Genomic DNA, 17,894 nt, shown 5'->3' with positions numbered 1-17,894 from the left:
CAATCTTTTTTTCTCTAAAAACTTGAATTTTTTTGAGATTTATTAGGCCCAAAACTTCTAAAATTCTGAATCCAAAAAACTCTTGAATTCATGTAAAATTCAATGGCAGCTTCATCCCTTTGAAGATGTTTTTAACCTTCACGAAGTTTGGGAGTTTTGGGGTGTTTGATGCTGGTTTTTCACTCGAAAACGCGAGTCTATAAACTCGAAAAATTTGAGGTATTTAAGTATATACTCTGCGATCCAATTTTTTCTAGTTTAATTATTAGTAAATTAGCCAAATGTGTGGATGGGCGTTAGGTTGAGTTTGTTTCTGATGAAATATGAGAAAAAAATTAGTTTTAGTAAATAACCACCTTTATGTCATTGTGTACATGTTTATGCAATTACATTCTTTCTATAGGCAACCAAGGAAGACAGAAATGTTTTATTTAATGGTAAGTCATAACTTTATATTTATCTGTAAGATTGGTTTTACATTTCTTTACAATTGAAGTTTTAAGATCCACAAGAAATATTTGACCATTGCTACATCCTAATTACAACATAAGGACATCAGACATATTTATGACATCTTAAATAAAATTTAGCTTATCCGGTTCAATTAAAAAAAAAAACGTATGGCTTATCTTAAAAAAGTTTTTTTGATTTTTATTAAATTAATTTATAACTTCTGTATCTCAAACCTTGCAAGTTCACGTAGAAGTAAATGGGAGTTGTCCTAAGCAAAAGACCCATTGAAAATGACGAGTAGAATATGAATTTGATGCTTTTTTATGATTTTTTTCTCAGTTATATTCAACTTTTTACATTGAAATGTTCTAATAAAGAAGCAAACATTAAAGTTCATAAAGTAAAAAAAAAAAATTTCAATTTACAAATTTCAATAAATAGTCCTCTATATAACCAATGAATTTAGGGGCTTTCGGACTGGAGAGAAGTCTTTTTTTTATTATTTATTTGAAAGTATTTTGATTGTATCATTGGCATTATAATAACTTTTTTACTCTCATTAAAATATTTTAGTAATTATTATACAAAAACATACTTTTAATAACATGGGATTATGGATCGTTAAAGTGCTTTGTACTGATGCCATCAAACAAGATTTAGTGGGGATGGAAGCATAAGTTGTTGTGCTTATTGACACAAGGCCATTGCTGGAGTGGGTGTATATGTACCAGATGTTTAATTCTACCTAAATAGCCAGAAGTTTGTCTTCACTTTGGGGGAATTTAGATTTATCTGCCTACTATAAAATGGTGAGCTCTGCGATTTATTGGTTCCTGAGAATCTTACCTGTATGAGATTATAACTATCCCAGACCTAAATGTTAATAGACCATTGCGCTAATGTTCATTTTAGGTTGTAAATTGTTTTGAACAGCAAGTTTGTGCTTTAAAAAAGATCTGGGATTTTTGACAGATGTACATATTTGTGCTTTTTTAGTTTTTACAAACTGTTTATTGTTACACTGAGCCTTGAATTATTTTTATTTCTTCAAAATCAGATCACATTTTTGCAGGAAACATACAATTGTTAGATATAGGCAGCGCCGTTTCTGGGGAAGGAGCCGCCTGAGGCGGCTCCTGCAATGCCGCCCCCCGCACCGACTTACCTGTCGGCGAGGGGAGGCAGGAACACGATTGCGGAGAGCGCAATTGCGCTCTCTCGCAATAGCGCAGCCGAATTTCCAGTTTAAAAACCGGAAATTCGGCTCTTAAAGGTGCAGGAGCGGCTTTTTGCCGCCCCTGTGTAAGGTACCTTTGGTCGCAGCTCAGTCTTCTCGTGGACGCAGGCGCAGGGGTGTGCAGGGTTCTGCGCATCCTTGGCGTCTGTTTCCGGCGCCCGCGTCTTTGCGCGGGCGCGCGTCCGTTCATTCGGGCGCGCGCGCGTCGCGACGGTCGCGGGCGCGCTAAAGTTGACGCACGGCGTCCTGACGCTGCGTCCTTACGTTTGGCGCCAATCTGTCCCTATTTATCCTTGTCGAAAAAAGCAAACAGCGCTTGGTGATTATTTTCCTTGCTCCTGAACCTTTGCTGTTGTACCTCTCTTTGAACTTGATTCCTGGATTTTGACCTCAGCCCGTTTCTGACCATCGCTTGACTTCTGCCTGCCTATCGACCCTGCTTGTTTGACTACCGCTTGTACTCCGCCTGCCTTCTGACCTCGGCCTGTTTCTGGTTTGCTTGAACTCCGCCTGCCCTTCGATCTCTGCCTGTCTACGGATTCTTCTCTACTCTAACACGGCCTGCTACCACCACCTGTGAGCTCCTGCTGTACACTAAAGCAGTTGTAACTGCTAAGCTCTTCTCCAGTGGCTCCTACCCTCCTGGCACTCCTGACACCCTGGAATCCTGTCTGGCGCTGCCGCCTGAGGCGAGCGGCTCAGCTCGCCTCATTGGCGGAGCGCCCCTGCATATAGGGACAAATATACCCCCTATTGTTAAATACAAGAATATTATAGGTCACCATGACTTATAAAGGCATGAAACGGACACTAGGGGGGTTATTTATCAAGGTCCGAATTTATCTCAATATTGGCTGCTACAAAACGATCGGGTTTTTAACGCTTATTTATTATTACATTTTAACGAAAATTTGCTTTGCGGGAAAAGCTCAGATTTTCACGATTTTTTCATGAATTTCCCCCGAAATCGAGTTTTCACTCGAAAGCTCCGATAACATTGTGAAATTGCCAGAAAACCACAACTAAAAATCAATGAGACTTTTATGCAACCTCGACAGGTTTGAGATGCCGTGTTTTTATATTCTGGCTTTTTAGCCCTCGGGGTTGAATATATTCCGAAAAATGTGTGATTTTTTTTTTAAAAGTCAGATTTTATTAAAAAAAATCACGAATTTTTCGGATTTCGGGGAATTTCGGGTATTCTGAGCTTAGTAAATAACCTCCTAGGGGTACATTGTTTAAAGAATCTACGAATTTCATTCAGTGCATTATGTGACACAAATTACATCACTAAACATCAGTAATAATTGATGATATCACTAAGCACCATTTATGAGGATGTGCATGGCTTTTTTTTAAGATATTTTATACTGAGAAAGATACAAGTATATTATTAAGTTAATAATAGATCAAGTATACCTTGTTTCAACTATATAGCCTCACCACTTCTAAATTTTAAACAGAGCTGTATACTGAGTTTTTCTCAGGTACAACCATTTTCTAATAAAGTGAACCATAATTGAACATAATTTTGTTCAGTATATGCACTGCAACCTTGTGAAGTTAAATATACATGTGCATAAATTAGTTATGTAAGTGAAATGCTAATAATTTTTTTAGCAAAATGCAAATCCTGCAACCTTTTAGAGTGATCTACTATGCCATTTGCAATATTGGAGAAATTGATTATGCAATGGAAAAGAAGCCCAACAATCTCATATATTATACAGACATAATTCTCATAAATTGAATTAAATAAAATTGAGAAAATTAAATGGGATATGGAAATGCCATCATGTTGGTTCATACAGCTGGCAGCTTTGTGTGTACATGTTGTTAATTTTGGAGATTGTTATTTAAAGGGCAAAAAGAAGGCTAAATAATTTCCCACACTACAGCTGAATGGAACCAATAACTTTATATAATTTATACAGCATGATAAATCCAGATTGACTGCTGCTTTAACACACTTTAACTGATATTAGGATGTATTTATTCAATGTAATTAAGGATGAACAATCGTTTTTAATGTAAACTTCTCGCACTGACAAGAGCTTGAGTAACTCATGATTTAAAAAAAACTTTGCAAGGAGTGTTTAAGTTCCATTATTTGGTACATTTGCCTATTGATTCTAGCATGTGAGCATGCAGAATAGGACATCAAATAAAGCTTTGTTTCTGTCGTAAAAGTGCCATGTTTTTAAGAACTCCAAAGATAGCATGGCATGGTAAGCTTTAATTTAGAATTGTTATATGCACTACATTGTATAAGCACCCTAAAAATAATAGTTGCCAGAAATACCATATTTTGTATATTGAATATATTGAATCAGCCTAAAGGTTCAGCATCTCTATAGTAGTAATGATGCACATTAGTTTCCCATTTTGGATATTAAGAGTGTCTACAGCATGCACATTCTCAGTGGGCTTTGAGCAGCTGTTGAGAAGGTAGGTTATGGGTCGTCACACATCATCAAGTAGAAAATTAGGTTTGCCTGTCATATAGGCTGATGCTACAGGGCTGATTATTGAATTTTGATACTAATTGTGTTGGTTTCTGCCATGTACCAACAATTATTTACTGATCAGCCATAGTCTTGTATTGTGACATTTATATTATATATATTAACTATATTATGCATCGACTCCTAAGCTATGTAAATGGCAGCAGCATAGATCATGTGCAGTGAAGCAGAAAAAATAAGATGGGGAGCTACTGGGGCATATTTGGAGGAACAGATCTTTACTGCTAAAAAGTTGTGTTTGCTTTGGGATGGTATAATAGCTCAAAACATATTGTACAACACTTCTACCCTAGATTTTAGCTTTAGTTTCCCTTTAATGGTTTTTGTATATTGCTGGCTAAATTAAGATTGCATCCACGTGTAATGGACTAGGCACAAATATGGCATATTTTAAGGTGTTCATCAATGGTTCACATTGCAGTGCTTTGGTATTGTGAATAGTGATGAGCGAATTTATTCACCAGGCATGGATTCATGGATTTCACAAAACTGCAGCAAAAGCTTGCTGCAGAATATTTTGCCGCAACAAAATTGTCGCTGAGAAAAAGTCGCCATTAGAAAAAAAAAATTGTTGTGCGCATAAAAATTGTTGACGCACATAACCTTCAATGTTTTGTGAATTTTTCTGTTTCACTCATTTTTTCGGAGTTTCCAATTTTTTGCAAAATTGGACCGATTCGCTCATCACTAATTGTGAATCTACAATTTCATTTCTGCTGTATATTTTGTACAAAGATCAAAGTTGTCCTATATTTTATTTAATGCTTTTTGCTACCAAAGCAACTAGGTGCAATGTCAAGCATTTTTTTAAATGTCATATTAAAATAAAAAAGGCATACAATGCACTCCACCAAGAAAGAAAGAAAGAAAGAAAGAAAGAAAGAAAGAAAGAAAGAAAGAAAGAAAGAAAGAAAGAAAGAAAGAAAGAAAGAAAGAAAGAAACTTAATACAAAGGATACAACACAGAAGATTAGTATTAACCAATAAATAGTTTGTAGAAAGTAATTTAGTTTTAAAACAAATTTAGCATTATCTCCTGTAGTTCTTTTCTATACCAGGATCCATTAGCATTTAGAACCCTGCCAATTCTCTACAAAAATAATTAAAACCAATTGATTTGTTTCTTGTCTACACAATAAGAAAAAAAAATCGATAACATAGTAACAGCAAGTATATATTTTTTCTAAATTCCAATTATGTTTGGTTTTCTAATATATGTAACAGGGGTATAAATTATTTTATATTTTTATAAATATAAATATTTTCCTTTGTAATAAGACTGATATAAATGATGAGAGACAAAAGAATTCTAACATAATCAGATTTAGAGTATGTGACAATTATTGTCAGCTCATGGAAGATATCATGATCTGTGCTGGTTTCAAGCAATAATCCAAAAAATCATATGATTTGGATTTCTTCACGATTTTATTGCATCTTTTCCTGCACCATATTTTTTCGAGTTCATTTATTGACGAATACGGTAAAAATGTGCATGAGAGTTTGGTCGAGGGGTTTTAAGAAAATAGTGTGAAGTTTTTGTATTTTATTGAATAACCCCTCTTATGATTTTCTAAATGTTTACATTTTTTTTTTATTTCATTAGCAACATTCATTAAGAATAGGTAATGGATAACATTTGGGGAATAAATATATATTTTTAAATATATGATACCCAATTACCTAAAACAAATGCACATGCTGAAAGCTACTGTCAACGATGTCTGCTAACATTTTCACTCTTATTGACGAATACCAGCATCCATGCTGTCAAGCAGAACTCTTTTTGTCAGACTTCCTTGTTTGTTTTATTGCTTGCACTGCCAGCTCTCAATCTTCCATCAGCCTGGTATCTGACAGACTCATGTGGCAGCTTTGCAAGTGTTACATACAACTCCCTGCAGCTTTTTTATCTTGTGTAATGTGCATATTTCTATGTAAGTATGGGAAGGCGATTCCTTAGTTGGTCTCTAAGAAATGCGGGACCTCCAGCTTCATATGAACAGAAGTCACCAAGACTAAAAATATAAACTAAGATTTTAGTTCTACTGGAGCTGGAAGGCCACAGGTTGGCTGGTCATGCACACTGTTATGAGAAGAAACTCCTAATTTCCTTATCGGTGTCAGCATCATCCTTCCTAGTAAAGGAAAAGATTTAGCTCTGGTGCTGAGCTAAGTGTTGATAGAGGAAGGACTGGGTCTAAGCATTGTGGGTAAATGAGAGGACTGTAGCAGAGAAGAAAATGCCATATTAAATGAACTTTCCAGTGAAATATATAATTTTGTTTCAGGCTTGAGATTTAAAATTCCACAATTGGCAGTTTGGCCATTTTTAGTTTAGTTGCCATTAAAAAAAGATCACCACTGGATTTACAAGGGGCAAATTTAATTAAGGTCGAATATCGAGCGTTAATTAACCCTCGATATTCGACTGTCGAAGTTAAATCCTTCGACTTTGAATTAGTCATTGTTGAAAAGTGTGAGATTAATCATTGTTGAAAAGAAGTAATAATGATCTGGATTTAGCCAAAAAACTAATTCTATACTCAAAGAACAACTGAGCATGCTTGTTATTGATCCAGACATTTCTAAAAATATATATATAAATTGGTATTACATATGAAAACCCTTGGCATGTGTAAACTTTTTTGGAAGTTGAGTTTTTAATTTATTCTGACAACATTTCTGAATTGGAATTTTCTATTTCTTTAAATGCTTTATACTTGTGTGGCAACATTTCCTTGGATCTTAAAACGTTATGATATTGCTGAAGTATTTGTCAGGAGACATAAAATCAATACCACCCTGTTGAATAAAAGACAGTGAACCCTTGATAGACAAATATTCCTTGGTTGCCATTAAAGGATGTCCATCCAAAAGTTTGGATAATCAAATGTAATTCTTAGACACTTTTCAATAAATATATAGAAATGAACAAATGTCAATGCTTTTAAAGAAACAATTCAGTATAAAAATAAAAACTGGGTAAATAGGCTGTGCACAATAAAAAATGTTTCTAATATAGTTAGTTAGCAAAAAATGAGATCTATAAAGGCTAACGTGAACGGATGTCTAACATAACAGAACAGAATACAACTTCCTGCTTCTCAGATCTCTAACTCGGAGCAAGTCCGACTTGAAGGGGGGCCACATGGAACATAACTGTTCAGTGAGTTTGCAATTGCTCCTCAGCATTCAGCTCAGATTCAAAAGCAACAGTTATGACCCATGTGCCACCCCTCAACTCACTGATTGGTTACTGCCTGGTAACCAATCAATGGAAACCAAAAGAGCTGCAAAGCAGGAAATAATGTTCTGGCTATTATGTTACATATTCAGTCACCCCAACCTTTATAGATTACATTTTGGCTAACTAACTATATTAGAAACACTTTTTATTTTGCACAGCCTATCTATATACCCAGTTTTTATTTTTATACTGAACTGTTCCTTTAAATTAAATGACATTGTAATTGAAAAAACAGTTTCTGTTTGCCCTCTGTTATTGCATTCTCCGTTTTCTAGACTGTATCAGAAATCAACTCTTTTACAGCCAAGACTACAGTTCCCACAATGTCTTGCAAGCTTCTTTTGTTCTCTTTTTTGTAGTTCTGCTATTCACAGGACATACAAGGTGCTTTCGCAAGAGGAAAGCTGAGTAGTGATACAATGGAGCAATGGTGTAAGTAGTAAGGAAGAGGAGAGGAGATAATATAGAATATACTCAAACGCAATTATACCTACAAATAATGTTGATAATTATTGACAATTTCTAATTAATATATAGTATATACTGTGTATTCTTGAAAATTTTTCAACACTCATCCAAGTGGTACCTTTAATACATCTGAGGAAATTGCCCAAAAGTACTAAAAAAGACGCTTGGATGAGTGGTAAAACGTTTTAAGGAATACTCAGGAAGTCCAGTTGCTTTAGACTTACCACTGCTTGATACTGTAGCACATGACCTGGATGAATCAAAATTGCCGTTACAATTTCATTTGCTTGGAATTATGTATATATATTCTTTCATTATTCAAAATACAAATTTGGGGTGGACATTGCTTTTAATGAATTCTAAACTGACTAGTGCATATTGAAATACCCCTTATGCAACAATTGGTGTGGTTAATTGACACTGTCCTAACAGCAAAATATTATACTCATGGGCTTATGCACAAAAAATGGTTATACTATCACATCATACTTCGAAAATAAAATTCAGAACTCCTGTTTGTTTATTGCATTAGGAAACAAACCCATTAAAGCATTAAAGACAGCCCTTTTGTGTCCCTGTCAAGAAGGTTAAATTGCTCTGCAAGTCACATCACTGATGGCCTTGTGTTGCTTGCAGAACGATTCTTCTTGCAGTTAGTTTCCTTTAGTTATTCATTAAGAAAAGAGTTCACCTAGGCATGCGCATGCATGTATATTCTTGTTCACAGTGTTGTGGTGAAAGGCTTACTCCATACCATTTCGAAGAATCTGATTGGCTGCAATCAACATCACACTTATAATAAACGCCATTGCGAATGCACATATAAGGCTTTTCCGTACACACGTTTGCCTGTTTTGCTTCTGAGAATGCACTGAAATATAAAAATAAAAGGGAATTAGATGTTTACAGTGTCATTTGCATTTATATCATATACGCCAATTAAAATATAGATGAATCTTGTCGTAAAGGAAAACTATACCCCTGAACAATGTAGGTTTCTATAAAAATATATATGCTTCAAGTAAATAAATCATATTTATAATCATAATTATACATCATAAATCTTAATTTAAGTTTTAATTAGTATGTCATTGGGTAATCCTAAATAGAAAACTGCCATTTTAAGAATTAAGGGCCACCCCCTGGGATCCTGCAATTCAAGGTACACACAAACAAACCATACATCAGGTTGCATGAGCCAATTAACAGACAGAGTTCTTTATTTTGCTTCCACACTTCTTCCTGTTACAGTTAGAGTTGTAGTATTTCTAGGCAGGTGATCTCTGAGGCAGAACACAGACCATCACGAAATGGTGGCTCAAGCCAAGAGATGTAAAAGGACAATATTTACTTAAATATATATTGCAGTTTGCTAAGATTCTTTACAATGCTACTTAATATGATGTAATCTATCTGTTACTTAAGTATATATTTGGGTTGGGGGTATAGTTTTCCTTTAGGAGATTGACAGTAAACATATAACATTATAACATTATAATGTGCTTTTGGTGCCAAATTAATAATTAGTACAAACTCAGCGTAATTCCATAAGAGCCAAGTCAAAGTAGCAAAAATAACTTGTTCAGGGCTATTAACATCTCTAATTAAGGGGCCAATTTCTTATGCTGTATAAAATAAAATTTGCTGAAAAAAAACATTGTAAAAAGCAGTGTAAAATAAATTATCAAGGTTTGCCATGCAAACCCAGATTTGCCATCATTATTTTACACTGCGCAGACGTTGCTCAAAGAAATCTACAATTTTAACATGTCGATGCCTGACGATGTGTGGCAAATTATACCACCTTTCCACTGAAAAACAAATCTGCCCCTTAATATAATACTTGATGACACAGGTTTGTATTTTTTAATCTCCTTTCTCAGAAAATTGGCATATATGCATTTAGTGCTAAACAAGAAATGCTGGATTTTGAAATAAAACATTTTTTTTTTGAGTAAACATTAAGGCAAGTTTATATAATACTGCAAAGTTTTTGCAGTGCTAATTGGAAAAAAACTATATGTCACAAATTACAAGAACAGAGACAAATATTATAAATAAAAAACTTTCAAAATGCATATGTTTTTCACACATTTTGATAAAGGATCAATTTCTGTTTATTTTATTCAGTTGTGGCAATTCTGTGGCATGTGCACTGCAAGAATTCAGAAGCCAATGTGAGGAGGCTATACAGTGGAGTAATTAGATTTTACTAGGCCCCACAGCAAATTAATTTTACGGCCCCCAAAATATCAAAGATTGTCCTGTTTTACCAATATATGTTGAAATTGATCATTATTTGGGCCTCATGGGGCCCCCTATTCCTCCTGCCCCCCCTGCAGCCGCAGGGTCTGCTTCCTCTGTAGTTACACCCCCAAGGCTATACCTAGACCCAGCTCAAATACACAATGCACGTTGCCCCCCTTTTATTTATGTAATATATTTATGTAAAACCCTATATTGCTTTAAATACTTTCCAGAGTTAAGTCTGTAAATTCTGGAAGGTCTGAAACAAGGAATACAATTTTTGCTATCAATCTCCAACCCTACACATGGGACTTATATCATACCCTACCTCTTATCCTCTAACATTCAAACACATGGACAAAAATCAAGACTGTTAATCAACATAATGCACTTTCTGTAGATTTACATTTATATCAAACTGTTTTTTTTTTTTTACAAGTGGATTATATACCACTAGACATTTGGGCAGCATGCCCATAACCTGTGATTGGCTGTAAGTTTTTACAGTGGCTTCATGTAGTTTTAAAAACAATAGATTGCTGATTAAAACATTTTCACATTGCTTTACTCTGACTTCAGACACTGATAAATGTCTTGGTTTATTGTTAAGTTGCACAGTTGAATCTGGAGTGATCTGTTTTAGTTATCTCTTACTATGTGAATACAAAGTGAGAAAATACATTGTCTTTATCCATCACTGTACAGATGATTTTAGAGAGAACATGTACAATGCCAGAAATGATATGCATTGTTTAGCTTTACAAATAATGATATTGGCACTTGCACAGTATGAATGCTGCAAAGTGATATATTTATTCTAGAACAGCATAAATCTACAAGCGCTTACAAACTGAGTTCTCTATATTCTATTTCTTTGAACCAGATTACTGTTCATTGAGGACAGTGCTTATCTCCACAGAAAGTTGTTCAAGTAGAAAAGCATCAATGAATGCACAATGACTGTAATCAAAGTATCATTTGGAATGTTACTTACATTTCTTGTACCAAATGGTTAGGGCACTGAAAAATAGCTAGAAATAAAGTCACAAAACCTGAATGTGAACATACCAATGTATTTTACCCTTCTTAATGGCTTTCATCACAGTCACAGCAAAGCTGGGCAAACTCTGGGCAAATGATCTTTTTCCCATTTACTGGAGTGGACCTAGAAAGCATTAGTCAACCACCTGGTCCAGTAAAATTAATTTTATCATTATAATGCCAGACATATTATGTTACATGTATTCCTGTTGTTGATGTTGTTTATTTAGTTTCTCAGTTTCCTCCTATGATTTGACTTAATTACTGTATGGTAATAATGTCTGCTCACTTCAACCATGTAGATATTCCTATCTCTGTCTAACTATTGCAGAAATGAGGAACTACCACTCATGTGCAAGTTACAGACACTGCTAACTTTCTTGTGGACTATAATGGTTCAGTTGATCCAATGACTGACATGTTGTGTCAAAGTAATTAATGCTAATCTAAATGCGTTAAAGGGGCAGAATACTATACTTTTCAACATACATTAGTTCAATGAATGGAGCTTGTGCTAAACATACAGGTAGTTCTTTTATTTATTTAATAAATATGTAAAGTTTGTATTATTTCTTCTTACTCTACTTCATGTTTGTACAAGTACAATCAAAACAAATCAAAGAGAGATGACCTCTCTGTAAGCAAACCTTTCCTGAACCACAGCCTTTGTTAGGCTTTCATATAAGGAGCATCTCATTATACAAAGGTCTTCTACGTGGACTTGTGATTTGCTTTGATTGTGCCTGAATCAAGCACAGCCAGAGTAGGGTAATGTTACGATATCCTAATCAGTGGGCCTAACTAAGCCCCTGGTTGGCTTGGAACTACATTTGATTTAACAGGCATGGTTTTTATTGTTTGAAATGCTTGGGATCTGGACTTTTCCAGGTAAGGCCCCTTCATAATGTGAGCGCTGTGCTTTAATGCTACCCAAAATATCTAACAAAAACATAATCAATAGTGCTGTTTAGCAGCCAACACATATTTATACTAACTTGGTTGACATCAAGTATAAGATACAAAATAATAGCATTGCTGTATTTCATAGCTTTTTCTCAATAATGGATCCCATAGCTGCATCTTCGAATCGTTTCTTTCAGTTATTCAGTGATAGTTTCTCATAATCACCTAGCCCCTTTAACCCCAAGATAAGTCTCTTTGAACATTGTCACTGCTGATACTAACTCTGCATATATTTTACAACATTTTTAAAAACAGTAATAAAACGGGACCATTAACATGTTGACCCTTGCATAATTAGATTGTATATAACATGCATAATATACTTACACCCTACACAAATATATTCTACAAAACAGCCAAACTTTTATAGGTTGTTATACCTGGAGTTACTGTATATGTCTAAAAGCTTTGTTATGATATCCTATTAAAATGGGGATATCTAGAATATATTCAGATGTTACACCAGGGTTTACAAATATTATCTAGGAAAATTCCAAGAATAGATTTTAAATGTTAAACACAAGAAACTTCACTTTAAGGATTGCATATGATAACTAATACAGTTGCTCCTCAGTATGATTTTCCTGAATAGATTTTGTTTTGGTTTTTATTGTTTACTTCACTGCAGACCTGAAGTTCAGCAGAGGGCTTGAAGCCAAGGGATACCAAGTACTAAATCTAAAGTTTATCATCTTTCCCCTTAGAGCTTACTTGCTATTGATTAAGAGACAAACAAATGATTCTTAACTGCCTGAAAAGTTATCATCTTAGCAAATAAGAATATCACCTATTTAACACTGTTATTTCCCATCTCAATAGCGTAATCTATTTTTTAGAATTACAGTTCAGTTCAGAGTTGTTGAGAAAGCTGAAAAGTCCACATGCAACCAGAGCTGTAGTTGTGGCTTGGATTTTGCGAATACCATCAAAGACTACAAGAAAACCATTTCCCTCCCTGGACAAGAGTACATACATTATTTGTAAGCAAATATTGGATCATTCTTGAACAGATTGGAAACACAGAACAGGTAAGTGAGGTCAAGACAACTTTCATAAAATGTATCATGTAAATGAACACTGCTTGAGTATACGGGTACATCCGTGCACATGGGTTTATTTTTTTAGAACAGATTACAGAAAGAGCCAAAGTAAACATATTTTGCTCACCTGCACATCATAACTATTCACTAACAATCTTGAGATAACATGTACTGACCCATTCACCCCAAAAGGCATTTTGTTGAAAATTGTACATTAAAATTTTAATGGAAAGGTGACCTTTGACTTTTCTAAAGTTAAATACAACAGAATACTGAACATCACCACTCTAAGATTGCAAACATCACTAGAGCTTTGATTAAACCTGCAATCACTGTATATAATCTTTATCTCTTTTTGCCACTTCAGGGATGGCACACAGCATACCTGTGCATCATCGCTGAGCCGATAAGACCACCTCTCTTCACCACCACTCTAATAGAAAGGATATGAAGAAACTTCCCCTTCCTTGCTGCACTCTTCTTACGAATAGTGAGCAGTGAATGATCTATAGTAAAATCAATCGTATTCAGAATGGACTGCAATTAGAGGCAAACATCTAAGTTCACAAACCAAGATGGTGCTCACATGAGTAATCATTTTAGTGTATGTTCTAGATCTCTGTACTTGCTAATAGTAGTAAATGTGGCAAAATAATTACGGCATATTTGAAGAGCATCAGCAGGGCAATCAATGGGCATTAATATATTACTTTTTCTTCTTGAAGCTTCTGCTCTTAAAACAGATCCATCAATATATATGTGTCTCTACTTGATATACAGTAGACTATCCTTCTTTCAACATGTTGGACTCTACCAATCTCTGTTTAAAATGTTATGGTAATGTAACCATCATGCAATGTTTTACTGATTTACTTTTGCTATAAAACAGTGGACCAGTAAATGATAGCTGCTGCCTATGCCTTGGATCGTGGATTCGTACAATTTTCGGACCGTGTGTGGAGAGTCCCGACATTTTTCGTCCGGCGGAGATCGGTTGTTTGGTCGATTGGACAGGTTTGAAAATTTCTGTCGGCTGCCGATAATATCTCTGCATGTATTGCCGATCGTACGATTTTCAGTGGGAGACTGTCACCAGCTTTGTCAGACATAACTATCGTACGATTGCTGTCAGGGACAGAACATTGGCTGATCTGTTCTTTTACTACTTTATTTGATCGGAATGGTAAGACTTTGATCTTTATGGTTAGTGGAGGGTCGGGAGATGGGAAAGTCCGATCGTACGTTGATTCGTACGATCGGATCTTTGCGTCTATGGCCAGCTTTAAAGGGCAACAAATAGAAGATGTCTTTGCTCATTTGTGCTCAGTACAGGAGGATATGTATGCAGGCATAATGTTATGACATTTACATTCTCTTTTAGCTTCATCATATCATGACCTTATGTACTATTAACCTCTTGTAAGGTGATTATAACACAATGGGTAAAGGCTAACTTGTAATATTCATATGCCAGTTGTGTTTTGATTGTACAAAATGACAATTTATTTATTTGCATACTGCATGCTCAGCTAAACATTTAAGTACTTTGCTCACAATAGAGCTGGCAACAAAGTACATGGTAAATACAGATACAGATTTAATTATGTCCTGCAATATTTAAGTTTTTCCTATTTCTATTTTCTTCTCTAAAACCTGACTAACAGAATAGGGAACATTTCTTATGGTGCAGTAAATTGCAGTATAAAAAGAAATATGTTGTATGGTAAATTGTTGGAATACTACTTTAAAAAAAAGGACACAAAAGGTGACCTCTAATACCCTTATATATTTGTATAGGCATTACCTTATTTTACATAGTAGCAGTAGGGGAGCTTGTATAAGAAACATCCATACAAATACAGCTAAAATGTTTAATCCAAGTGAAACTTGCCTAACTCATTGCAATATATATATTTATACATAGATTATCAGGGTCAGAATTAGGGGTAGGCAGACAAGGCAGCTGCAAGATCAGGGGGCGCATTTTGAAGTAGGAGAGATCACAATATCATCATTTACACCTTAAATTTCTCGAAAAATCGCACTAGACATTGAGAGAGAGCATAGAGAGCATTAGAGAGAGCATATTTTTGGCCTACACTTTTTCTTCAGGCTTGCCTGCATAATTCAGAGGAAGAGGGCATCTCAGAAGCAGCAGCTAAGGCTTGTCACGTGATTTCAATACAATTCCTTTTTGGGTAATTAAAATTCCATCACCCAAAAAGCCCCAGAGCACCCGGTATGCCATTACCCTTAGGATGAAGAATTTCCAGATGAGCCATAGTCAACAACAAACAAGACTGCAGTTTGCAATCCTCTTTTAAAATGTGGAGAAGGTAAATTCCATGCACATTACAAACTACGTCCTTACAATTGTAAAATTTAGGAAAATACTATACATTGAATGTATACTTTGCTGTATTTTCAAGTCTGTCAATATAATGTGTTATACTGTAAATCTGTTTTGTATGCAATTTTTATTTTTAAATGTCTGAAGCCAATACTTTTCTTGCTGCTGTACCGTACCAGTTGTCTACCAAGAATGGCAGAATTGTACAGCAATATGTGCAATGCAGCAAGAAGAGTGCCAGCTGGAGAATGGGAACATTCACTATTATCTTTCAAAAAAGCAAGATGCATTTTATAAAAATATTTGTAAAAGAACACTAAATCTGTTAGCTTAACAGGAAGGACAGAAAACAAATTTGCTTTTAGAAAACAGTACAGAGATAAGCTAGTCTATTTAACGATAGTCTATGTGGAGCAGCATCATTTTTCAAATTGTAATACGTTTATCAATTCATTTCAAAAGTACAACCTATTTCAACAGCATTATTTTTCACTGTAAAGTATGTATTGTTGAGTAATTCAGTCAAACTCCAATCTAAATATAAGAAGAGATCTATGCATTCTAAATGAAGCAAAACCATGCTCAATAGGGTTCTTTTAACATGATCAGAAGTGCAGGTGCTGGATAAAGGGATTCAGAATTTCCTCCCTTAGGGCCCACACACTAGTTCTTATAGTGTTCTTCCTTCCATCTTCTAGTTCTTGCATCTGTTTCCATAATGCTGGGTGCAGCACTCATTCACAAATGTTCAGCTTACAAAGAATCAAGGGAGTTATGTACTTTATGCCTTCTTTTAGTATTCCCCTTGTGCCTTGCTTGCCCTAATGCTCCTATCTTGTATGGCCTGAAAGATATTTGATTTAGGGATATGACAAGAAATGTAAATATTAAACAAAGGCCTCTTTTATTAAAACCATAAGATATAAAAGTAAAATGATATGTATGAGGATAAGCCTTATGTATTTTGTGCTTGACTGGGACTTACTCATAGGCTAAAGGACACGGTCCTGTATATTTTCTTTTAAAGGAACTGTGACCAGTCAAAACACATGACATGATGTGCCAGGATATGCCAATTTGCCACCCATATAGTATACATACATAAAGAGGTCAGTGTGTTTATGGGCAATGAGCACAACAGGGGGTGCAAGTTGCACACAGTACTTTGCTTCAACACTTTGGCCATTGTCAAATTTTAAACAAAGCCAACATAAAGGCAAGAACTCACTCATTATAAACAATGCAAAACAATATGGATGGCATGCAAAGGCCAATTGTATTAGCATGAAAAGTCATCAGTATGACCCTGCCCTGCTTTTGGTTTTCAGTGCACCTTTGACTCCTAATAGAGCAGAAAGTTTACTTTTAACAAGAAAAATGTTACATATAATTCGAATAAGGCAGAACAGTTACAGCCTCTGTAAATTCCAATGTACATAGGATTAAAATAATTCCTACCTCCTTCAAACTCTGTTTGACAGTTGCCGGCGTTTTCATTTAAACTTTCCTCTTCAGTGATGATAATGTTTTCAATATCCTTCATTGTTAAGTGATCCCGAAATGCATGATACAAAATGTGCTTAAGTTCTTCTAGTGTTATTCTTTGCATATCAAACTGTAGTGAGCAAGAAAAGCATACTGTTAAGCACTGTGATGAACAATTAAAATAGCTCTAGCTGTGATAAATGTTAACTGTTCAGTTAATTTCAAGTACAGCCACTCATTTAATACACCTTAGGTTTTGCGATGTATTGGATGGAAAATGAAGTGGGTGGATTTCTGTTATGCAAGCAGCTGTCCTCTTCATAATAACTTGCTGACTCTCATTTGTGTGTAGCCTTGTTTTTGCCAATTTAAGATCTAATCAACCCCTGAATTTCCCTAAACACAATAGAATTACTAAATATAATATTGTTGAGTTCCTGATATCAGGGTAATTCAAGTATAAACTTAGTGTAGGATTCTTGAGTTTTGTTAAAAACACATTTCTGTTAATAGGATATTGTAAACTTAAAGGGGAACTATAGTCCAATGAGAATCCCAGCTGATCTGTATAAAGGTGGCCATACACAGGCCGATAAAAGCTGCCGACAGACTGTGTCGGCAGCTTATTGGCCCGTGTATGGGGGCCCCCGACGGGCTTCCCCGATCGAGATCTGTCCGAAAGTCGGCCAGATCTCGATCGGATGGGACAGAAAATCCCGTCGGATCGCGGCCGCATCTGTTCGTTGATGCGGTCCCGCGATCCGACCGCCCGTTTGCTGAATGCTAGGATCCGATCGTTGGGCCCTAGGGCCCACGATCGGATCTGCCCGATATT

At 35.4% G+C, this 17,894-nt stretch overlaps 1 protein-coding gene across 5 annotated transcripts in view; it reads right to left on the bottom strand.

Moving 5' to 3' along the window:
• Positions 1-8,430: 8,430 nt before the first annotated feature.
• Positions 8,431-17,894, bottom strand: part of caln1.S (calneuron 1 S homeolog) — a 154,682-nt gene continuing 145,218 nt past the window's right edge. For all 5 annotated transcript variants that reach the window (XM_018249678.2, XM_041584120.1, XM_041584121.1 and 2 more), the window contains 2 exons: positions 17,033-17,189; positions 8,431-8,804 (listed from right to left, as the gene is read on the bottom strand). In XM_018249678.2, coding sequence (XP_018105167.1) covers positions 8,677-8,804; positions 17,033-17,189 — 285 coding nt within the window. In that variant the 3' untranslated portion in view covers positions 8,431-8,676. The remainder of the gene's footprint in view (positions 8,805-17,032; positions 17,190-17,894) is intronic.

The sequence above is a fragment of the Xenopus laevis genome, chromosome 2S (genome assembly GCF_017654675.1).
Source record: "Xenopus laevis strain J_2021 chromosome 2S, Xenopus_laevis_v10.1, whole genome shotgun sequence".
Classification (NCBI taxonomy): domain Eukaryota; kingdom Metazoa; phylum Chordata; class Amphibia; order Anura; family Pipidae; genus Xenopus; species Xenopus laevis.
This window is presented reverse-complemented; position numbering and strand designations above follow the sequence as displayed.